The sequence below is a fragment of the Peromyscus leucopus genome, chromosome 1 (assembly GCF_004664715.2).
Source record: "Peromyscus leucopus breed LL Stock chromosome 1, UCI_PerLeu_2.1, whole genome shotgun sequence".
NCBI classification, from domain to species: Eukaryota; Metazoa; Chordata; class Mammalia; order Rodentia; family Cricetidae; genus Peromyscus; species Peromyscus leucopus.
Window position 1 is genome coordinate 78,555,526 of NC_051063.1, and position 24,165 is coordinate 78,579,690.

Below are 24,165 nucleotides of genomic sequence, written 5' to 3' on the forward strand. Positions count from 1 at the left end.
TGGGTGTCAAGGGGAGCTACTGGAGATTTCTTAACAAAGCAATACCTTGCCCAGTTAAGAATTCTCTGGCTTGTCTTTCCAGAGCTTTCCCTGGCATTCCCAAACCTGGTGACCTTGGTTATGTACCTTCCCAAGCCCTGGCCTTTGTGAGTGCCATGCTTCTATCATTACGGTCACTGCTGAGCGCTGTGTCTTGTCTGTACAACTGACTTTTGCACCACTGACATGCACACCATACGTGCTTGCTGAATACGGCCAAGAGTGGTGGCCATGAACTTTCCGCTTTGGCCCAGGCTGAATGAGTCAAAGCTAAAGCCGAATTCCAAGCCAGGACAGTTCTCTGCCCCTCCCCCAGAAAGTTGAGGAGCGTACTTGCCCCTTCAGCCCTGGCCTGGACACGGCAGATGCTACCTCAGAGCACGCCAGCATGCCGTGGCAGGAAGACCGGTGTACCCCTCCCACCTTACAGCTGAAACGGTCGTTTTTCTAAATTTTTATTTTATAGCAATTGTCATAGTTAGAGAAGTAAATAACACATTTAAAAACCTCCTCAGGGCCAAAGGATGCCAGAGTATTTACAAACACGGGGGGGGGGGGGGGGCAAGACAGGAGTGAGGCTCTAGGGCTTGGGTTCAACCCAGGCCCTGGCCCAGACTTGGACAGACGCCAACCACCAGCACTGTGCTGTGAGCTCAGGGAGCGTCACACAGCCATTGGGCTCTGTTCACAGGACCTGGTGGGGGACCTCTAGCTAATTGAAGGCCCCACTTCCTATCCAGGGAGCCCCCCTACACCCCACAAGCCAGCTCAAAGGGGCCCCTGGGAAGCACCAAAGGACAGGGGCAGTGTGAGGGACACACAGGCTGGGACAGGTGTTGAGATGATCTGGCCTGCCCTGGGGTGAGACAGAGACACGCACATACGTGTGCGCACATGAACAAACTATACCTTCACAGGAAAATTGCAAAGGGGGAGGTTTCTTCTGTGGTTTTTTGTCTTCTAAGTCTCCATGTCTACGATGTTATTATTTTTTGCTATTATTTGTTTCTTCAACAGTGACAAACTGAGGTAAACATCTGTAACCAACACCTCTCCTAAGGGGCAAAGGGTCCCAACCCAACCGACAGAGACAGTATCAAGGACGGCAGCAAGGGCAGAGCCTGACCCAGCCTGAGTCTGGTTCAGGGCCAGGCTGGCTGCCGCCTCTCAACAATGGGGCTGGACTACGTACCTACAAGTCTCTTCTGAGGACTACCATCCTAGATACTACAAGGGAGAGGCCTCCCACACAGGACCTCAACAGAGAGAGGGCGCACGCGGGAGGCGGGATGTCTACTGTGGAATCTCGCTTGTTATTGCAGATCAGGGTGGAGAGGCCTAAGGCAAGAGGAGAAGTAGAGGCTGGGAAGGAGGGCCTGATGGCCCCCCGGTGGGCCAGGGCAGTGATGGGGGCCTTCTGAGACTCGGCTCTTGGCAGGAGGAAGGGTTTGCTACTTACCTGGCATATGCGGGCCCTGTGTCCACTAGGGAAGTGGTGGCACCCCAGGAGAGAGGGACCAGGCCCTGGAGCAACCACAGTTTGTAAACTGGACTCAGGCAGGGCAGGGAGACCGATAGCCCTTTGTGGTGGGAGTGAGGGGGTGCGTAGAGAGGTGGGGGCTCCAGGCTGAGGGGTGGTTCGTGCCCCTTGTAGCTAACCAGCCAGCCTCCTAGAATGGCCCAGAACTTTTGGAGGGACCCTAGGAGAGGCAACCCAGGCTGGTCGGTTGGGTAGTGCCAGGCAGAAGGCGCAGCCTCCCTGTGTTGAGGTTATTGCAGGGGTTCCTTCAGCCTCCTGTTGGGTAGGGGTCCCAAGGGAGAGCCGGGGCAAGGTGAAGTTGTTTTCCTGCCTAAGAACCCGAGCCAACAGCAGGTGTCTCCTGGGATTCCCTGAGGAGTGTGGTAAAACACAGGCCAGGCTCTTGACAGCTGCCTGGTGAGGTGTCTGGACACTCAAGTCACCAGACACACATCACACTCACTCTCACTTCCGCGACTTCCTATCCCATCCATGGACGTGCTCCTCCCCTACGAGGGTACTGGCCTACAGCTGAGGCTTATGCATGTGACTCTGACAGAGACCCAGGAAGAACTGGCACAATCGTTTCCCTGCTTGTCGAGTGCCCAGGGAAGGAGCAGCTGGGCTCTGAACGCACTCCCTCGCCCTAGGGACACAGGAGCGCCAAGCCTCCCGTTCTCCTGCCATCTGTTCCCCTACCCCCAGGAGGACCACCTACTGGAGCTCTGTTCCCAATGGCCTCCGTGGCTGTAGTAATGGCTCTCCCTTTTGGGTTCCAAGTCCCCATCAGCAGGAGGAGGTGAGGGGGTATCGCTAATATTCAGGTCTGTTCCTGCACACAACTTTGGCTACATTTAGGGGGCTTGGCCTCTCCCTCTGGCCTCCCGGGCACCTCTGTTGTCAACCCAGTGCCCAGTTTCTAAGGGTCTCAATGCCCACCTCTGCCCAACACCAAAGCCCCCCCTTTCTGTGCCCAGGTTTGAATGGAAGATTGTAGGGTGATCTGCCAAGGGGGTGTGAAGCTCCAGGAGTGTCCAGGTTCCAGAGCTCAGTCTGGCCCACAAGCTCCCAGCCTTTGTCGGGGGCCTCGGCTCCTCTGGGCTGAGGCCGGCCACACACATGGTCATCTGCTAGCTATGTCACCAGCCCACCACCGACCCGGGTGTCTGGGCCTCCTAGTCTACGCTACGCCCTCCCGCCGCCGCCGCGCAGTGGCTGCTCCTTGGCCCCAGCACGAGGCCGGAGCACACGCGGCTTCCCGCAGCGGCTGTGCTGCTCTCCGCAGCTCAGACGCAGATCTCGATGGCCGTGGCCAGCACCACCTGCCCTTTGCTCTTGTCTGCACGGCCGTCGGTCCTGCCCGGGGGTGCGGGCGGAGCCAGACCAGCCTCGGGCACGGGCACGGGCACGGGCACCGGCACGGGCACCACGCTGGGTGGCGAAGACCGCGAGCCGCTGCCACTCTCGGTGAGCACGGTGCGCTTGAGCGGTGCAGGAGCCTCGAGGCGCAGGGGCCCGGGCAGGCGGTCCCCGGGCGGCTTGCGTGCGCGGTGCGATGGCCGCCGCCGAAGCTCGGACGTGAGCTCGTGCTTGAGGAAGCGGAAGACCTCCTTGGCCGGCCCGCGCCGCTCGGGCTCCAGAGCTAGCAGCCGCTGGAACATGCGCAGCGCGGGCTCGGTGAAGCGGCGCCACTGCGATGGCAGCCCCGGCAGGCGGCCCCGCTGCCAGCGCACGAACTCCTCGAAGAAGGCATCGGCGCCCGACGCAGCCTCCCACGGGAAGTTGCCGGTGAGCACACAGAAGATAAGCACGCCGAAAGCCCACACATCCACGCCCGTGTCCACCGCGAAGCCATCGGCACGGCCCGCCTGGCACACCTCGGGCGCGGTGTAGGGTATAGTACCGCTCACACGCTTCACACGGCAGCCCACGCGCCGCGTCATGCCGAAGTCGGCCAGCTTCACGCGGCGGCACTCTCGGTCAAACAGCAGCACGTTCTCAGGCTTGATGTCACGGTGCACCAGCTGCCTGCTGTGCATGAAGTCCAGAGCCAGCCCCAGCTGCTGCACACAGCGCTTCACCGTGTCCTCGGGGAGCCCCACCTGCGGGGAGTGGGGAGATGCTCAGAGGTAGCCAGGCCGGCCTGCCCTCGCCCCACTTCCTACTTCCAGGCCCTGCCACCTGTTCACTTGGGGGCCACAACTCTCCTGCTGACCTCTGGGCCTGCCTTGATCCTGGTACCTGCTTGTCCTCCTCCCAGCCTGGCCGGATGCCCCTCCTGTTCCTTTGCTAGGTGTCTTTTGACCCCAGCCCTTAACAAGTGGGAAGATCCAAACCAAGTACCAGAACCCTCTCCACCTGCTCCAGGGTCGCCTCCTCTGTGGCCTCAGTACTTGTTCATTTCCTTATTATTTGCAGTGTGGAGGAGTCAACAACCCAGCCTTGTATGCATGGCAGACCTCTAAGCTACACTTTTTTGAGATAGGGTCTCACTACTCAGCCCAAGCTGGTGTAAAACCCATGATTTTCCACCCCTGCCTCACCTCCTAATTGTTGGGATTATAGGCATACACTACCACACCCTGCTCACTGACTGATCAACCGGTCCAACTCCTTCCAGGATTTCAAATCTGGTAGCCCCAAAGCTCATCCCCCGTCTCTCTGCCACTATCTGAAGTACCTGGGGAGGGATGATGTCAAACAGGTCCCCAGCAGGTGCGTACTCCTGGGCAAAGACATAGCATTCCTCAGTCTCGAAGACCACATCAAAGACCTTGATGATGAAGGGGCTGGATGACAGGCTGTTGGTGATGCTCACCTCACGCAGGAAATTCTTCAGCTTTGTCTTGCTCTTATTCACAAATTTCAGGGCCATTTTGGCGCCTAGCAGGGCCACAGTAACAACGGTGAGACGCCTCCCTTACAGATAAACCCCACATCTGGCTGTACAATCTGTCCCTGCAATAAGGCTGGTGGACCGGGTCAGCACGATGTCCTCGTGGCACAGTAAAGGGATACCTAAGTCCACCCAGCAGAACATGGCTGACCTGGGTCTTCTACGTTACAGCCCTTGGTGAGAAAAATAGCCAGGAACACTTTCTGCCTCCTGCCCCAAGCTATTTCCTGACCTACTGGGTACTCATCTGTCCTATTTGTCTCCCCAGCTCAAACATGGCTCCCTGAGGCACAGGAACCTGATGTTCACAGTTAAGTGCTCAGCAAATGCTAGCCAATAGGTGAGTAAGAGAAGCCCGGGAAGGGCACAGGTTCCCCAAACTGGGCAGGCATGTGTCCCCTGCTGGGCATGCAGCTATGCAGCAGCAACAGGATGCTACGCAGCACAGGCTGCCTTCAGCACCTCATACTCACACCACACACTGATCAATGCCCCAATAAGGTCAGCACTGATTCCCTTCTTTCCTATACAGAGGAAACGGGTTCCGCTGCCCAGGGTCACACAGGTGCCCCCATGCAAGTGTCCTTCCTGCTGCCTTAGTTGTCCCAGAGGCCCCTCCTGCCCTGGCGGGTATAGCGTGTCATTCTAGTTCAAACCCACGGTAGCTCGGTGACCTTGGCTGACTGGCTGAACATCAGGATCTGTGTCTTTATCAGAGACACATGTCCAGACCAACCCCATACAGCCAACTCCCCACACCCTCTAAGTAAGACATCCTGTTCCCAAGGGCCTGTCCTCACCTCTGTCAGCTCCCTAGCATCAGGTATCACCGATGTTCTCCAATCAAAACTTCCAGCACATCAAAACTTGAGCACATCTGTCTCAAAGGCACCCTGATGGCCCCAAAGTAGCCTACCCATCAGTTTGGGCGCTTTGCTAACTCCTACTGTACATGCATCCTTCCCACAGGACCACCTGCTCTGCACCTTTGCTGGCCCTCTGTCCAGGCATGTCCCCACCCCAACCTGAATACCCTGCCACCCCACCAGCACTCACCTGTGCCCTTGTAAGCCACCAGGTCCACCTTCCCATAGGTCCCTTTGCCCAGCTCCCGGACAAGCTCGTAGTGCTTGGTAACGTCGCTGGCAGCCAGCGTGCGCAGAGTCAACGCCTGCATGTCCTCTGTGAGGAGGGGCACACCTGCTCCTGGTACAGGGGCGGCCCCCGGCCCACAGCAAGGCAGGGGGTGGAGCGGTTCGGGCTCTGGGCAGCCCATGCTCATCTTCTCCCTGTGGTGGGGGTACGGCATGTTGAGTGACAAGCAAGGCCCCTGCTCCATCTCCCTCCTGCTTCCCCAGCACCTAGGACATTCCCAGCCGGGCCACAAGGAATGCTGAGCATTGTTAATGCTGTCACCATCCCCGAGGTTTCTGGAGATAGTCACTGTCCCTTGTTAGCACGATGTATCACAGACCCATTTGTCTCACGCTCTAACCCACACAGTGCCCAGCAAGCACATAGGTTTATGTCACACAGCAGCAGCCACACATATGCTCCCATTCACAAGTTTTGGGTTCTGTTGTGGGCGGTGCTGGGGTGGGGGTTAAAAATCCAGAGTTTTGCATATACTAAGCATGTGATCTGTCACCGAGTACAGCCCTAGCCTCGGTCACAAGTGATGATGACGCACCTGTTTGCCAGGTGTACATCAGAGCCTTTGGGGACCCCAGCACTGCAGAGCCGTGTGACAGCCTTTGCCCTTTGAGGGTTTATGTGTCCCAAACATGGACAGTGAACACAGTGAACACAGAAATGTCATTTTACAGTCAGATGCAGGGTGGGCTCAGTAGCATGGACTGGGGTCAGTTAATGTTAGCCTCTGCTCTATCAAATGCCTCAGCCACACCACTGTACCCCCCCCCCCACGGAGGCAGGAGATTGCCAGTGTGTCCACACAGTGACAGCACAGTCCCCTCTGGTACATATAATACCTGTGGCCCTGGGACCTATCCACAGCAGCCCTGCTTGTCCTCCACAGCCTCAGCCTGAGACCCCATTATGTCCCCGGCTGGGATGGTGCTCATGGATATGCCCTCACGGTTACTCTGTTTCCACATAGAGCATTTGCCTTGAACGGCCCCGCTGCTCTCAGAAGGGCAGAGCACCACACGGACCGAAATCCACAGCTGGACACCGACTCTGGGAGTGAAACCAGTACCCGATTCCGGGCTTCATTTCTATTTTTCACTTTATTATGCTTCGCTTCATTTTTCCATGGTTTTACTGGGGTTTGCTCGGTATATGATAAACTACATATTTAAAACACGATTCGATGAGTTTTAACACATGAATATTCATGAGGCTATCATTGCAATCAACATAATGAGCGTATCTGTCCCTCCAACAGTTCCCTTTTGTTCCTCCAAGCCTGCTCTATCTCCATCCTTATCTTCCAGGCAGCCATCCAGAACTTTCCCTTCTTAGCGGTGGGGTATGTGTGCGCGCTGTGAGCAGAGCCTCTCCCAGGTGCACCGGGCAGGTGTGCGCATGGGCATGAGTGTATCAGCTAGAGGTCAGCATTCGGGCCCCATCAGCTGCCTCTCAGCCCAGAGATCCCTGCCCACATCACAGCTATTCTGAGTCCTCTGCTCCCTGAAGGACACAGCAAAGAGCTCCGTCCAAGATGAGGCACGACTTCCTAGCCACTCAGGCTGGGTTTGAAGACCAAAGGTCACTTACTAGTTGGAGGTCCCTGGGCAGGTTACATCTGTGTCTGTTTCCTCATCTATAAAGAGAGTTCATAACAGAGCCCGCTTCCCATGAGCCATCGTGAGAGTTAAACAGCATGAAGCACCTGGTGCCCAGTAAGTACTCTGTAAGCATGTGCCGTGCCAAGTCTCCAGAGTCACAGCTCCGGCCAGGCTCTGCTACAGCCATAACCAGGCTCCACCAGGTGACAGACAGGTAAGGATGGTGTAGCTCCTCCTCGGCTTCAGGGCTGTCAGGACCGTAAGTCCATGCTCGTTTGTGCATTCACTCTTTTTGGACAAGGACTGCAATTCCCACCTGGAAGCTGGGGGTGCTGGGAATGCCCCATAAGCCCTGGCCAGCCGCCCCCTCCCAGGTCAGGCCCTTTCCCTTGACTTCCCTTCCTTTTAGGCAGCACGACCCAGCCTCCCACTTCACACAGAGAGGAGGAACATCAAGAGGAAACTTCCTGGCCTCCCACCAGACATAGGCGGAGCTCCATCTGTGCGTCCTCAGCAATGGCTGGGACGAGAGGCCCCCCTCCCCGCACCGGCTCCCACTCCTTCCACTTCCCCAGGCTCCTGCTCTCTCCATTCATGAGCCAGCTCTGTTCACAGGCCCTGTTCTCACAGCACTGTCCCGCCTCCAGCTTCAGCCTTTCTCTGAGTCTTATTTTGACTCTAGTGGAGAGGCCACAGCATCACCCTGGGAGTCTAGTCCATGGCATGGTGACGTTTCACAAACGCTCCAGATGATGGAGAAAGACAAAGTCCTGCTTCCCCTTCCTCACTACCCGACTGGGCTCCTGCCGCCAGTGGCCACAGAGTCCCAGTCCCCGGCTAGGATTCTGTCCCAGCCATGACTGGGCCATACTGGGGAGCTGGAGGTGGGGGGTTCTCAGCTTCAGGACTTCTGGGACCACGGCCCTGTCAAAGGTCCAGCAACTATCTTATGAGGAGGACAAGTTAGTACCCCACGGCTGGCTTCATCTCAAAAGGGAAGGAACACCAATTTTGAGGGTGTCCTCAGGTCACTGTCCCTTTTTTTCAAGGACAGTGTGAGGTATTCCTGAGGGTTTCTGGTAAGTACACAGCCCTCTTAATTTGGAGCCTTCCCCCACTCACCAGGGAGATGCTGGGCTTCTGTGCTGGCCATCTGATTGTGTACACTCCTGGAGATGAGATGGACAGCCCAGTGTGCAGGCATGAATACTCTCAGGATGCAACTTTCCCACTCAGAACATCAACCCTGCACACTCACCTCAGACTGCTTCTGTGCCCTCTGGGACTTTGAATGGCAGCTTCAAGAGGCTTTATTCCTTCCATACACAGGCCCAAGGGTACCTGCCTCCCTGGGCCTCAAAACTGCTCAAACCAATGTTCCAACCGCCACATCACACTGTCTCTGCAAACTTTAGAGGCTGCTAGTCAGGCCAGTGTTCCTGAGTAACCTCTACTTTCCACTTCCTGTCCCCCTGCCTGATTTCCCAAGTGTCACTGTCCTCGGGTCCCTCTCCTCTATGAACCTCTGTTGCCCCAACACACTGGCACTTGGAAGAGTTTACATCCGGATGTGCATCCCCCATTGAGCATGTTGGAAAGATGTCTCACCTGTGCCCACCTGTCAACAAGCCAGAGGCCAGACTAATTCCACCCTCTCTTGTATCACCCTCTAAATTTACTGGGTAAGTTTTGGGGATACGCAGCCATCCTCTTCCCGCAGTCACATGACTGAATCCACATCTGTCCCAGCTGCTGTGTCAACCCCTCAGGTACATACTGCCTCTGACCCAGCCACCGAACAGGACACAGATGCACAGTGGGGGGCTACAGAGGTGCCATGCGCTTGAACAGTCATGGTCTTGATCCTACTGTGAGCCATTTCAGCTGGATGACCTACAGCCAGTCCTGGGCCTCAGTTTACATCTCCACATGTTAAAGAAAACAAAAATGCCGAGCAGTGGTGGCACATGCCTTTAATCCCAGCACTCAAGAGGCAGAGGCAGGTGGATCTCTGTGAGTTTGAGGCCAGCCTGGTCTACAAGAGCGAGTTCTAGGACAGCCAGGACTACATAGAGAAACCCTGTCAAAAGAAATAAAAAACAAAACAAAACCAAAAAACTCAAACAAAAAACATTAACCGAACTGTACCTACGCAGCCAAGCCATCCTGAGGACTCAGCTAATCTTCTTAACTCTACAGTGTAGTACTGTTATTATACGAAGAAACCAGGCACAACAACCAAGTGGCTTGCCCACAGTCACACAGCTAGCATCGGAACTGGGTCCAAATTCCATCCTTAAAATCAGTTACTTCCCAAGACAAGTGCGGGAACAATACACCGAGATCCTGCAGTAGCTGGGTGGAGTCTCAGCCAAGCAGACCCATGTCATCCTCACAGCTCCCGTTGGCTATCTGGTGCCACCCATTTGTTCCTCACAGTGATGGCACGTGGCTCCTGGTAGATATGACAACTTGAGACAGAGCGAAGCACGACATGCCTGGCTCCTGAGTGGTCGGAAAGATAAAGGACACATCTGACATGAGGGCACCGCTGTCCCCCGGTGCTGACACACATCCTCTCGGATGCACTCATCTAGAGACTGCACCCGTGAACTCCCAGCTCCAGGACACAGGCCTCTGTTGATCTCTGCTGCCTCCCCACTGATGCGCAGCAGAACATCCACCCACACTCTGGGTGATTGCCGCCCCAAGAGACCCTTTGGGTGGTGCACTTCCAGGGTGTGTCCTCTACTGGCCCTGATGCCCATCTGTGCTGCTGATCTGGGGCTTTGCCCGCCCAGCAGGTGGGCTGCTGTCTTGACCATCTGATATGTGTACACTCTAGGAGATGGAGATGGGCAGCCTAGTGTGCAGGCATGGCAGTCCTGGCTCTGCCACATGCTGGAAGGCCACCATAATGGGGGAGGGTTTCCCAAGTGAGAAGCAAGACTGAACCGCCTACCACTTCCTGTTGGCAGGCAGCCTGGGCTGGGCGCCACCCTGTGATGCTACACCCAGCACAGCACCCAGCTCTCAGTGCTTTGGAACGCTCGCTTCTTACCATAAGCAGAGACAAATACACACAAGCCATAAATGTATGCACACACGCACCACAGGCACACAAACACACACGCACACACACAGACACACAAACACACGCACACATACAATGGCACCAGCTTGGCAAATGTTTCCTTGCCGAGTCCTCACAAAACCCTGAGGAGGGGGCAAGGAGCTGCCTGTGTTGTAGAGGCAGCTTACCTGCGGTGTGACTTACACACCCATGCACGCGTTAGTGACTTGAGTGGATGTACAGAAGTGGGCAGCCACTGCCGCTGTCGGGTGATGTTTTCTGGTCGACAGATAAAAACAGAGGCTCAAGAGTGCACTGACTCGGCTGTGGCTATGGCAGACAGCCAGCAGCTCGCAAAGTCTCCTCTTCTACAGTCCAAAGTCACCACCCTCGTCAGCTTCCTTCATGCGGCCATGTGGCTGGCTTCCCCCACTGGGATGAGAACACAGTGACGTGTGTTATTGCCAGCTCAGGGCTTTTTCCAGTTGCAGAAGCCTTCTGGAGGCTGGCTTGAACAGAAGACCCCCAAAACCTCAAATGTGGTAGAGGCACAATGGAGGTCCCCAAGGGAGAGGGTGAAGACTACCCACCCTGTATTGTTCTGTGAGCTTCTAGTGTGTTCCACACTGACAGATGGCTTGTCACAGCAGCTACTGCTAGTCTCATTCAAGGGCTATGGAGCCAGGAGACAGAAGTATGCTTTGCACCTGCCTGGAACATGGCCAGACTCCCCAGAATGGTGACCACAGAGACCAAGGACAGAAATGCAATCACAGGAGTGGGTGGAGGGTAGCCCATCTGCAGAGAAGAGGGCTTACCTCATCCTCTCCTGTGGGGGAATGGTGTCACTGTATTTACTGAGTATTTACTCTGTTCTGGGTGCTCTACACACTGTGCTACATTTAAATCAAGTAACACCACAGCAAGTGATGTGGCTGCTACATCCTCACTTTATAGAAATATTCCCTCTGAGCCACACAGTGAGAACTAATTGCCTCTCCCCACCCCCCTACACACACACACACACACACACCTTTCTTCTTTCGAGATAGTGTCTTGCATAGCCCAGGCTGGCCTCAAACTCTTGTTCTTCCTGCCTCAGTTCCTAGATGTCGGAATTATAGGCCTGTGCCACCACAACTCAGTTCTGGCTGCCATTTTAACAGTTTTAAGAAGCGATGATGAGGGCGACCTGGTGAGATGTCAGAGCATATACCTTTAGTCCCAGCACTGGGGAGGCAGAGGTAGCCGGATCTCTATGAGCTACAGAGAGAGACTCTGTCTCAAAAGAGAGAGGAAGAGAGAGAGGGAGGGAGGGAGGGGGCAGGAGGAGGAGGAGAGACCTGGGCAGGGCAGGTGAGGTGGCTCAGTGGATAAAGGTGCTCTTTATAAAGGTGCTCACAGAGCAAGTCTGGCGGCCTGAGCTCGATGCCCAGAATACGCTAAGGCAGGAGAGAACTGACTTCACAAAGCTGCCCTCTGACCCTCACGTTCATCTGTAGCACATGTATACCCACCTTCCCATACACATTTGCCAGGTACACGTCCACATGCACCATATACACACAGACCTTGGATACTGTTTAGAGGCTGGGTTCCTTTCAAAAGCTCATCCTGGCTTTTCCCTGTTCCCTTTCCACCTTCTACCGTAGGATGCCTGTTGACCTTGACATCCTTTAGAACTAAGACATATATCTCTGCTCATTATAAACCACCCAGTCAGAGGTTTTCAGTGGTAGTAGAACTGAGCGAACCAAGACAGCTACAGGAGCACACGTGGACTCAAAGTTGGTATTAGGCAGAGCTGGATTCAGATCTGAGGCTCCTGTCCTGTGAGGTTCTTCAAGCCAGACACAGGCAGACATGGCACAGAAGAGTGTATCCTCCATCCCTGGGAGTGTGCAGAGGAGGCTAGAGCCTGTGTGTGTGTGTGTGTGTGTGTGTGTGTGTGTGTGTGTGTGTGTGTGTGTATGTTTGGGAGGTGGTACTGTGAAGGGTGGGGCAGGACCTGAGGACGCCAGCCAGGCCTTTCTTTCTTATTTGTTTTCTGCTCTGACTTACCTGGAACTTACTATGTAGACCAGGTTGGCCAAGAAACTGTGGTCCCCTTGCCCCTGACTTCCAAGAGCTGGGATGACTGGAGTGAGGCACAGTGCCTGGCTCTGGCCAAGCTGTTCTGATCCTTACACTCGAGTCCTAAAGTTCTCGGTCTTACATTCAGGTTCCCTCCTGGACCTTCACTGTGTCCCTAACAAAGGCAAACTCCAAAGGTATCTTAACAAAAGCCTGGCCTACAAGAATTCCCAACTGGAGGATCCCCCAGGCAGGTCACCTCACCTCTCTGGATATGATTACTTCAGAGCTGAGTGGAGAGCAGTCCCATGACCTCCCCCCTCCACCAGTAAAGACTAGTGAGCTGCGGCAGCGCTCTTCCAGCTCGTGAGGAAGCCAGCTCACGCCCCTCAGTCGCCTCTGCACTGCCTCCTCCCTCAGACCTTCCTGGGATTGAAGTCAGATAAGCGGCTTCTTTCCTCTCCTGCACTCGTTTCCGTTACCACATGAGAGAATGTACCTGTGGCATTTCCATACCGGTCGCTGCACTCTGCCCCGCACTCCACCCCAGCCAGACGGAAAGTCCGATTTGACTCCATTCTTGCCCTGCTCTCACATCCGCAGTGGTATTTTCTTCATTTGCTTGTTGTCTGAGACATGGTCTTGCCAGGGTGGCACTGAATTCACCATCCTCCTGCCTCCACCTCCCGAGTGCTAGGATTACAGGTGTGCACCACCACCCTCGGGCTTTGCAGTGTTGCTGTGGCTCCCTGAATAGCCGTGTGGTGTTTACCTGCTCAGCATCAGTTCCGCTTTCTTCGGGTAGTGGTCCCACCCCTCGGCCCATGTGTTCACAAGGGTGCTCTCTACGCTACTATCAGGGACAGGTCTGACCGACCCATGGGTCCATTATTCTATCTGCCTCAAGATGGACACGTGCCCAAAGGTGACCCACTACAGTCAAGCCTTGGGACTCCTGCTGGAGCCGTGAAGAAACACATCCTCCATTCTGGGCGTGTGGCAGAGCCAGAGGACACAGGGGTACAGCTGTTGGGAGCTGGCTGGCCACACCAAACCTGCCGGACAGGGAAGAGAACGATGTGCTGACAAAGCGCGCCTGAGGCCGGTTATACCCCTGGCCATTTATTTCATGAATCAGTGGGTTTCTGTTCTGGCTTAATTAAGCCAGTTGATTGGGTTTATATAACTCTCCAGCTAGACTCCAGACAAGTGTACCTAAAACCCAGCGAGAAAGCCACGAGCTCCTTGAAAGCCAGCCCCTGCCTTAATCATCTTGCTATTCCCAGCTCTGAGCCAGGGGGTGACAAATGCCGGTGAATAATTCCTTACGTGTTTGGGAAGTTGTAACTTTTTATAACTTGGCTTTCCTGAATGTGACCCTGCAGGCACACTGTTATTTTTCTAGCACCACATGAAGGACTGTTGACCCCATTCTGCAGACGGACAGACTGATGGCCAGGGGCGCTGCACCTGCTCTCAGTCATGCGGGTCAGTGACGGGCTGGGTCAGAAGCCAGGATGTCCTTGAGTATTAAGTGCTATGGCCCTCTAAGAGTCCCAAGCCCCAGGCGGCATGAGGGAGCAGCTGTGAGGAGCATTAGTCACTGTGCAAGAGGTGGAGATGTCAACAGAAAGAGACAATAATGAGCTGATAACCTACGGACCCATCGAATCCTTACATTGTCCCGTGGCGTGAGGACTATTACTGACTCCAATTTACAAATGAAGAAACTGAGGCACGGGTGTTGTCTTTTTTCTGTGTTGGAGGCTGGGGGTTTGGCCTAGGGAAGTGTTGCACCCCTAACCCTTTTTATTCTGAAACAAGTCTTGCGACGTAATCCAGACTGTCCTCAAGCTTTAGACCCTCCTGCCTCAGCCTCCCGAGTAGCTGGGATGACAAGTATATGCCACCAGGCCCAGCTTGGTCATATCATTATAGCAAAATCATCCATCCAGGAAGCCGTAGTACTGGGCATCATCATTCTGTGATCCGAGCTTACCCTCTGCTTTACTCTCTTTAAAGGGAAGTGATGAAAACGACCACTTATTCTGCCTCTTAATCTCAGCAGCAGCTCCTTCGTTACAGCTGAGGCTCAGAGGAGCCTGCCCAAAGTCATGCAGCCTATCAGTTCCAGGACCAGGACTGAAGCCTAGGCTCCTCGGGCTACACATCCTCTTCTTTACCCTTAAGTCTTCAGCTCTGGGTCCGTTTTCCTTCAAACCTACCTTCAGCACCACAGGCCTGGACAGCACCCAGCGTAGCGTCTACTGGAGGAAAAGAGGGGCTCAGCAGACAAGGAGCTAGCCAGCCAGGGACGGGCAAATGACAGAGCTTGGTCTCCAGTGCCAATGCCAAAGCTCTCACAGTTGACACCCAAGATGTGCCCAGCTTTCTATTATTGCTATAAAAAGTAAGTGGACTCGTACAGAAGCAAGTTGACACTCAATGGATGCGACTGTATCTATAAAGTAGCTTCTAGAAACAGGCTTATAAGTTAAAGGGCGGGGGGTTGGAGGGGTGGGGGTGGGGGGTGGAATTTTTGCAGAGAGCCCTGGACCAAGATGCTAAGCTGCTGGCAGCCTATCAAGTAAGGAGGCTGCTTCTGAGAACACGGCAATCAATGGCCTCCAGATCACTTCACACGGTCAGACGGTGAGTGCGGTACTTTGACAAGGGGAAGTAAAACAGGTTTCTCATTTTCGTGCACTTGATTAACTCCAGATGTCACACATTAGTGGCGGTGCTTGACCCTGCCCAAACTGGCTCCCAACTTCCAATCCTCCTGTCTTACCCTTCACGGTAGCTAGGATTACAGGTGTGTGCCACGGTGCCAGGGTACAGTCAATTCTAGAGACAGCATCCAAAGTGTTACTGCCATTTCCACCCCTCCACTAGCCTGTCACATTCCAGTCTTTCCACTGGCCTTGTCTTCTGTGACTTGCTCCTGTGCCCCACTCCCCACCCTGGTTTCCCTGCTGTTTCCAGTCATATTCCAGCCTGGGGCTGTTCCTTCTGCCTGGACAGCTCTTCCCTCTATGCCTACGTGGCTCTCCCCTCGGTGTTCTGCCTGGGTGACACTTTCGAAACCAGGGCCAGATCCCGCCCTTCCTTCCCCCGCACCTTGCTCTATTTCTCCCCAGTAGGACGTAGCACCTTCGAATGCATTACATAATTTACTGACTATGATGACATCTATTAGCCGTGTCTTTCTCCCACTCAAAGGAAAGCACCCAGAGGGCAGGGATTCTGTGGCCTGGTCCTGTTCACTGTGGAGCCCCCAGGAGCTGGCACAAAGCAGGTGCTTAGTAAACATCTGTTGAATGAACAACTGAATCTCTTGCGGAGGTAGGGACTGATCGAGGAAAGATGAAACTTTACCAGGCACAACCCCGCATGGTTTGGGGAGCAGAAGGAAAAGGCTGGGTGAGTCTAGGTGGCAGGTCCTGTTGGAGAAGGGCAAGCCAATGAGAAACCTGCCCTAGTGGTCCATCAGCACCAGGACCCCCTCCCAAAGGATGCCACACCCTACAGCCCGTGCTCAGCAAGGTCCCCTCTGGCCCCAGGACAGGCATCCTATCTGCTGACCATCTGCTCCTGAATGGTCTCCTTGAAGGTTGTCCCTACGCTCCACGCTAGCTTACCCAGGACCACATCTGCCTGCACTTTGACTCTCCTGCGTAGTGCTGGGAACATCGCCATAGCACATGCCTGTTTCTATACCCAACACTTGTGGGTCAGGCCCCCCAAGAAACCAGGGGATTCCAACAGGTCCTCTCCTTAGCTTTATCTTTTGAGTCAGGGTCTTGCTGCTAAATAGTCCAAGCTGACCTCAAACTCAAAATCTTCTTGCCTCTTTATGAGTGCTGTGTGTACAGACATGCAGCCACCATGCCTGGATGTCTCAGTCCTTTGACAATAATACATAAGCCATCAAGTAATATATTCCGATCCAAAAAGCAGAAGGGGCACTAGCACTTCAATCCCCTTCAGGGCAGAGATGCTGGCACTGTCCCTTCTTAGCAACATGACCGTGGGCAGGTTGTGCCCTCTACCGATGCCTCGGTTTGCTCATCAGTCGGAACAGGGCTGAGGATGACCACTGGACACAGTGGGCTCCAGGGAGAACGGAAAAGGCATTTCCTAAATGCCTGGCATGAAGCAGATACAAGAACTGTCCAGATGGAGGGACCTAGGGCCTAGTTCTTCTGCTGACCGTGCGGGCAAACCTGTCCTTCTAGTTCACACACAGAGGCCATCTTTCCGCTGCTGAGCTTTACTCCTGAACCAGCCACAGTTAGAAAAGTCTGTGATCACCAAGCCCACCCTCCCCATTTGCCAGATCTGGAAAGTGGAGACTTAGGAGTGTCCCCAGGTCAAGCCACGAGACACAACCTTGACACCCGAGCCGCCTGCAGACCCCTGTGCCGTGAGGCTTCAGGACCGACTTGGAGCGGCCTCCCTCTCTTCTACCTGGCAGCCCAACCCTTCCCTAGGCACAGCCTGGTACCTATTTAAGTTGGTAACTGATACCAAATAGGTTGTCTAGCCTCTCTGATCCTGTGGAAGGCAGGAGCCCTGGGCCCCAAGGGGTAGGGCCCTCAGAGAGGGCCATGAGGCAGGCCCAGGGCTCTGTGAAGGTCCCCAAAACTCATCACCTAGAAGATGCAGGCAATGTGGGCTTGGTACAGAGTGGGGCACAGTGGGCACAGAGGTCACCTACCATTGGCGGAGGGGCCAGTGACCTTGGCTAAGTTGCCCCCAATGAACAACAGCGACCACTAGAGAGACAGCTGGCTGAGCAGAGGGGCTCTGGAGAACTGGGTTCCTCTCCAGCCCCAGGTCCTCCCTGAGCGACAGAGGGACAGACAGAGGCCAGCGGAGCAGCCTATGCCAAGGCTCAGGCATTCACCACTAGTCCTGGCCAGAAAGTTCTGTGCAAGTTGTCTGCCCCCGAGTTTCAATTTCTCCCCGTTAAATGGGTGTCGGAGTTAAAGATGTGGTTCAGTGGCAGAACACCTGTCTAAGATGCCCCGGGTTCCAACGGCAGGAGGAAAATGGGTATAAAATGCTTCAGGTTCAAGCAGTAGTTACGAGAGCCACCACTGAGAAGCCACTTAAAACCGCTTTGGACACACTGCCTCGTTTAAACCTCGAGTGCCCCTGGGAGAAGCTATTTATGTCCTTACAGCCAAGGAAACTGAGGCTCAAAGAAGAAGAATAAGTGGTTATGTCCCGGGTCACACAGCCAGTCAAAGCTTAGAGGTGATTTGTCTGATCCTAAAACATCTCATCAAGATACGTTGTGCACCTACTACGCGCTCTGCACTGGCCTTGGGTCTGAGAATACCTGGGAGTCCTGCAGCCCAGGTCTGAAGGCGCTTACGTTGTGCAGTGCGCCAATGGTGAAACAGACGTGTGTCAGGCAAGGCTATCCCAGGGAGGAGAGAGAGAGAGAGGCTGCAAGTACAACAGTACAGACCTCAGCCAGGAACCAAAGCCTGGGGACATCGGGCCGGGGCGGCAGAGGACACAGCAGAGGCCCGAAGTGGGACAATGCAGGTGCCGAGAGCTAAGAGGTCAGCAGGGTGAGCCAGGAGGAAGTGAGGAAGGGTGGTCACTGTCCTGGAGGAACTCAGGAGACACCCCAGGGAAGTGGCCTTCCCTCCTAGTAGCCTGAGACATTCTCAGAGGCTGAGTCTTGTTCCCTGCGGGAGAGGCACAGCATGTGACCCTGACCTGGGCCTTGTCCCGGGAGACTCTGGAGCAGCTGGGCTGCAGACCCCTGGGACAGGCTGGTGCCCAGGTGATGTCCTGGAAAACGTCAGCTCCACCAAGCCTTGTGCTGTGAGTTTGAGAGAAAAGTGACCAGCACCTTCCCTGAACCCCAGGACCGAGAAGAGCCTTGGGGAGAGTGCTTCACCTCAGAGCCCCCCCTTTTTTTTCTTATTTAGATAGGGTTTCACTTCGTAGTTTTGACTGGCCTGGAGTTCACTATTAGATCAGGCTAGCCTCAAACTGAAGAGATCTGCCTGCCTCTGTCTCCCGAGTACAGGGAAGAAAGCTGTGCACCACCATGACCAGCCAGAACCCACTTCTTCTTCACCTCTAACAGTGGAGCTGCTGTCCCTTCCCACTCAGGGCGTCTGAGGACCGGCATGAAAGGCAAACCTCTGGGGTACACCAGCTGCTAATCATAGCATGTGACAAACGCCCAGTCACATATCCCCCCCAACAGCCCTACCAGACAAGCGCTAGGATCCTTTCTTACAGGAGGCACAGAGAGGCTAGGCACCGGGCCCAAGGCCACACAGCTGGGCCCAGAGTACTTCTGAAAACTCTGTAGCCCTAACTGCACCAGAGGAGAGCTCCCGCCTCCTGGGTCAAGACTGGCAGGAGCCCCAGGGTGGAGTCTGAAGAGCCCTGGTGTGGTCAGAGTCCTACGCCCAGGAGAAAGAGCAGCAACCCCTACAGCCAAAGAGGGTGCTGACAGCCAGGGGGAGCTGCACCCAGGGGGCGGAGCTGTGCGACAGCTAAGGGGTCATCCTCTCAGGTCTGACGAGGGGACGAGGTGGTTCTATGATGCCCTGCCCTGCCCGGTCTCCCACCCGGAAGCCCGGAAGCTGCCGGTATAGTCTGGAACCCTCTTGTGACTGTTCAAGTCACAGCAGGTCCCCTGACTGGGATCCGCTCATCTGCACATGGCAGCAGGGTGTGGGAGAAGACCACGGCAAGCAAAGCTGAAGCCTGCCTCCCTGGCTCCAGGCTTCTGGACCCTCACGACCACCCTGGCTGCTGGGAGCTCTGAGTACCCCTTTTGCAAACGCAGACCCTCCCCCACCCCCCTAGTCCAAGGTCAGGTTGGTTACTGGTGAACACAGGAGCCTGGAACTGCGGACCTGACAGTAAAAACTGCTCTGCTGCTTCTCTCCAAGCCTGACATTAATGACATGGCTTCCTGGGTCGGGGAGGAGCTAGGAGTGTCAGGGGTATGGCGAAAATGAAGAAGAGGGAGGCAGGGAAAGGGGACTTGGGCCCCTCCAGGCCTGATGGGTCTGCTTCCTGAGGCCTGGAGGGTCTACTTTGTGGGGCAGAAAGCCTTAGGCCACCACTACTGTCACTAAGACCCTTCCCTGGAGAGAAGCAGGGGATAAAAAGGGCCTTCTTCCCAAGGTCTGAGCTAACCCTACAGACCTGCCTTCTGCAGGGCTCCAGGACTGGGCTAAGAGTCCTCTTTGCTCCCCATGTTGGCTCTTCAGCCCTGACCGCTACTGTCTCCAAGGGACCCTCCACACCCAAGCCCTCCTACATCCTCTAAAGCGGCCCCCAAAGGAAACTCGGCCATCCCCTTACAGTACCACTAAGACCTAAGAGTCTCTCACCTCATTCTATGTGGCAGACCCTGGTCGAGGCCCCCTTCTGGCTTTAGTTCACCCTGGCTTTAGTATTCTCCCTATTGTATAGATAAGATAATAAACTGAGACTCAGAGCAGCTAAGTACATCCCCAGTCCAGGGGGAGTCCAGATTGGTGCTCTCCACATGGCATTCTGCCATCTCTTTTGGCCTCGGGCTACAGCAGACTTCCGTCCAGAGAGAAGGCATACCTTCCAAAGCCAAGGCCAGTGGCTGGGGCCTGGTGCCGCCGGCCTCTGGCTCTGGCCCAGTTATTTGGCAATCAGTTTCACGTTTAGGGAATGTCAGAAGCTGGGAGAGGGAAGGTTACTTTGTTTTGTTTGCTGGTTTAGAGATGAAAACCTTGCATAAGGCGGGCATGAGCATCATCCTTTGGCCGAGTGTTCAAGCCCCCTCCCGGGCCACCTATTCAAAGCGCAGAACTCAATCCTGGAAAGTCAGAGAAGAGGAAGCTTGGAGAATTTTCACTTCAATCCTCCCTGCACAGACGGGTAAACTGAGGTCAACAGCAGCCTTCCCTGAGTCCTCTGTCAGACTTAGCCTAGATCTTTGGTCTTTTGCTCCTAGCAGAGGCCATGCTGAGTGCTTCCAGTGATGGGAGTGTGTGTGTGCTGTGGGGAGGTGGAATTTGAGTGGAATGTGGGGCCAGTCCGGGGCTGTCCTGGCTCCCCTCACCACTGACCCTAACAACCGTAGACAGGCACTCTGTGCTTGTCCTAAACCGGCCTAACCCAGGCAGGGAGCACATGTGCCTGTGGACCATGCACACACGGCCACTGCTTGCTGAGCAATCGTTTTTTCCAGGTTCCACACCACCCTGCAAACCTGGAGGTCAGCAGCAAGGCTGTAAGGTCACATCAATAAAGGACAGGTCAGGAGTTCTTGGAACAGCTGTGGGGAGGGGGGTGCCCTGTCCAAACAAGATGGCCATTCTCTAGCTCTGGGCCTGAAGCTGCTGCATCCCCTGGTTTTTCAAGAGGATCCCAAAATCAGCATCTGAATGTGAAATCTTCCAAAAAAATTTTGAGCACGAATAACAAATACAGACATGTGGGACACACTCATCAGCAAAATGGAGCTCTAAGCTGTGTTTTCCAAACGCTAAGGCATCAGTTCAACAGTGCTGATGTGGCCAGGACAAGACAGCCCCAGACTCCTGAAGCTGAGCCTGGATGATGTGCAATCTCACAGCACATGGAGACATATGCCACTGTCTTCTAAGCTGCCCAGCCACCAACCAACCAGACTGTGCTCTCTACTGTGTGCCAGTCCAAGCCAGAACCAAAAGGGAAGTAGAGGTAGAAAGAGCTGCCAAGCCATCCTAAAGTAGGGCTCTGGACATGGAGATGAACCAGGTGTAGTGGGGGTGCCCCCGAAGTAAATTAGGGCAGGCTGCTAAGAGCTGAGCTGCCAAGTTACTTTATTAGGGCTACTCAATGGGGAGCCACTGCAGGTTAGAAAGGAAAGAAAGTCTTCCTACCAGTTCCCTTCTGGCCTCCTAATGGTTCTCTCTGGTCACAGTCATTTGAACCTCTGCTCTCCAGCCTCTGCTTCCACTTCCTCGCCTGTGGGGTGTGTGACAGAGCCCTGGGCTCCAATCCACCGCACAGAATACTTCCAAGAGGGTTAGGACACACCCCATGCTTCTGACAGTCTGCCTCCAATCTACATCCACCATGCTGGCAGCAGGGTATGTGGTTCACTGGCATTCTCTCTGGGAAATGCCACAGGCTTGATCAAGGTCACCCAGTCTTCAGGGCAACTGGCTTCCGCACATCCTCTGCTGGGGGGGGGGGGGGGACCTGCCTTGACTGTCCTTGAGTTTGCAGGAGGATCTGCAGGAGTGCTGACCCAGGCTACATCCTCACTCATGGGGCAAAGCCAGCAGCAGGGTGGAGTCGAGGCAGTAGTGAGGAGAAGGCATCAGCTGCTCGAGTCTAATATGAGGGGTCAGGTGTCTCAGGGATGGGGCCAAGGGCTGGGCAGCTGGTCCTGACAGCATGGTCTGGGCAAACAGAACAGCCCAGGGCTCTCAGGTCAGATAATCAGCAAGAGAGGAGGGGAAGACCCCCGACCCCAGGGCTGGAACTTCAGACACAGTAGAGGTTTCAACAAACAGATAAACCAAAGAACAAAGGAACTTCTACAGGGTTCTGTGCCCGGGGGTCCTGCCTTCCCCAGCCTGTCTCCTCACCTAGTACCTGACTTTGCACCAATGCCTGTCTGTGGAAGGCTGAGAAAGCCTTCCTGCCCTTTCTTGGGGTCTCTGATTAAGAATTCCAAGGTACACCACCCCCAGGGTCTTCCAGCTTCCCCTGGATCTTGGGGTTTAGGACTTTGTTGAGGGCCTCTTGATCGTAGATGCTTTGGAAAGCTTAAGCAAAAACCCGGACTCACTCCTTCACTGTAGAGGACACAGTGTCCCAGTCCTGGACTTGGCCCTAGGTGTTCCCCGAGTCAGGAAAAGGAAAGGGACTCAGGTTTGCTGTCCTTAGGACTTAGAGGGACAGGAAGATGCTCTGACCTGAAATGGCTTCTTTGCTTAGGGTACCTCCCCTCCACAAAAACTAGCTGCTCACTTTGAAAGGGCTTGCCCTCTCCCTGTTCTGCAGGGAGCACAAAGAGGGACCTGGATGAAGAACCCCACTGGGATCAGAGTTGGGATATGGGAGTCAGAGAAAAGAGGTTTCTACTCATTCTCTCAAACACGCCCCTTCTCTGCCCTCTCAGACAAAGGCACACACCCAAAGCCCCAGCTGTCACCTGGAGCTGCAGAATGCAGGCACCTCTCACCTGTGGGCGCCCCAAATTTTCTTTCCGGGGGTGGGGGGTAAGGCTCGCTTAAGAACTCAGCCTGGCTTTTGAGGGAGGGACATCTACATCTCTTTATTCTTCAAGGACCGAGGTCTAATGGTCCAGGCTCGCTTTACGGGGGAGACTCTCCACCCTCTTCCCCTTCTCCAGGGCACAGCAACTACTCTCTCTGGGGGTCCGGAGCTGTGCCCAAATCTCAGGGTTGGGGTGGAGGGTGGGGGAAGGGAGAGGAGGAGGGGGCGGCTCCTCCAAGCGAGACACAAAGAGACGTCCTTCAGCCTCGGCTCCATGGCGACGCTGAGGAGGGGGAGCGCGTACTCAGTACTTCCTTCCCTACCTGCAGGACTCGGGGGACCTCGGTGGCCACTCACCTGCCGCCCCTCACCTGGGTCCCGCTTACCTGGGCTGGGGCCGCGGGGAAGCCGCGGCAGGGGGTCTGGGCGCCGTGTCGATCTTCGTCAGCCCGGCCCGAGAGGGGCTCAGGGCACCACCACCACCATGAGCCGGGACGCGGAGGGCGTCACAAGGGGCTTGGTCGCCCGGGTCCCGGGGCTTTGGGATGCCCGCGGCTTCTTGTTGGCGAGAGGATCTGATCTCGCTGTCCTAGGGTTTGGGGCTCCCCGTGTGCCGGAGCAGCAGGGAGGGCTACCGCCCCGAAGCTGGGTGGCTCTGTGTCTTGAGGTGTGCGGTTGTAGCAAGCAGATCTTAGGGGGCCCGGGTTGGAGCGGTCGCCGGGCGCTGGGTCCCGGGAACCGCGTGCGGGGCTGGAGGTCACCGCTCAGCCGCTGGGGGGCTCGGGCGCCGCCGCTGCAAGCAGCCCGGCCCTGCGGGCCCCTGCCCCGGCCTGGCGCGGGCTGAGGCTGCGGCTTCGGCTTCGGCTCCCGCTCCGCCCGGTGCTCGGGCTCCAGCGCCGGCGCCCGCCCGGGCTGCGCTCCATCGCGGCCTCGCGGCTCCGCCTCCCGCCGGCGCGTACCTGCCCGCCCGCCGCTCCGCCCTCCGTCTCGCGCGCCGCCGCACGCGCCTTTGTCCGCCGCGCCGGGCGCGCGCCCCGCGCACGCGCACTCCCGCCGCGCACTCCCGGCCGGCGCCGCGGGCCGGGACCTCCTCCCCCTCCTTTCCCCGCGCCGCGGGAGCCACGCGAGGCCCCGCCCGCTTTCCGGCCGCGCCGGGTCCTAGCGCCCACCCGCGCTAAGCTGCCACCAGCTCTTTTTCTAGGTCAGAGCCCACGAGGGGGCGAGAACGAGGTTAGAGAGGGCTCCCGGGAGTCGCAGAGGGTCACCTGGTCCAGCTGCTCGGTCCCCGAAGGACCAGACTGTCCCAGACTCTTCTAGCCTGTGCTTGTGGGGCGGAGCCTGGATCTGTTTCAAAGAAGGGAAATAAATCCTAGCCCTCCTATTCAGAATGCACTCACTCATTCAACCACCGGTCCATCTGTTCACCCGCCTGTCTGCCCATTCATCCTTCCACCTATCCATCCGATTTCCACGAGACACCAGAAAACTACCAGGCTACTGAGAGACCTGGGGTCTGCGGGTCCGTGGATGGATGGCTCAGGCCGAGCCTGGGAGCCCTGCTGTAAGGAGGCGGTGA

At 55.8% G+C, this 24,165-nt stretch overlaps 1 protein-coding gene across 2 annotated transcripts in view; it reads right to left on the reverse strand.

Annotated features, from left to right (window-relative positions):
• Positions 1 to 480: 480 nt before the first annotated feature.
• Sbk1 (SH3 domain binding kinase 1) overlaps positions 481 to 24,165 on the reverse strand; it is a 48,781-nt gene continuing 25,096 nt past the window's right edge. The window contains exons 1-4 of one of the 2 annotated variants that reach the window (XM_028879887.2): positions 22,976 to 23,589; positions 5,511 to 5,743; positions 4,239 to 4,441; positions 481 to 3,660 (exon numbers count right to left, since the gene is read on the reverse strand). In XM_028879887.2, the coding sequence (XP_028735720.1) occupies positions 2,845 to 3,660; positions 4,239 to 4,441; positions 5,511 to 5,736 (1,245 nt within the window). In that variant the 5' untranslated portion in view covers positions 5,737 to 5,743; positions 22,976 to 23,589 and the 3' untranslated portion in view covers positions 481 to 2,844. Of the gene's footprint in view, positions 3,661 to 4,238; positions 4,442 to 5,510; positions 5,744 to 22,975; positions 23,590 to 24,165 lie in introns of those variants that run through there. The other variant, XM_028879888.2, reaches the window with a different exon arrangement.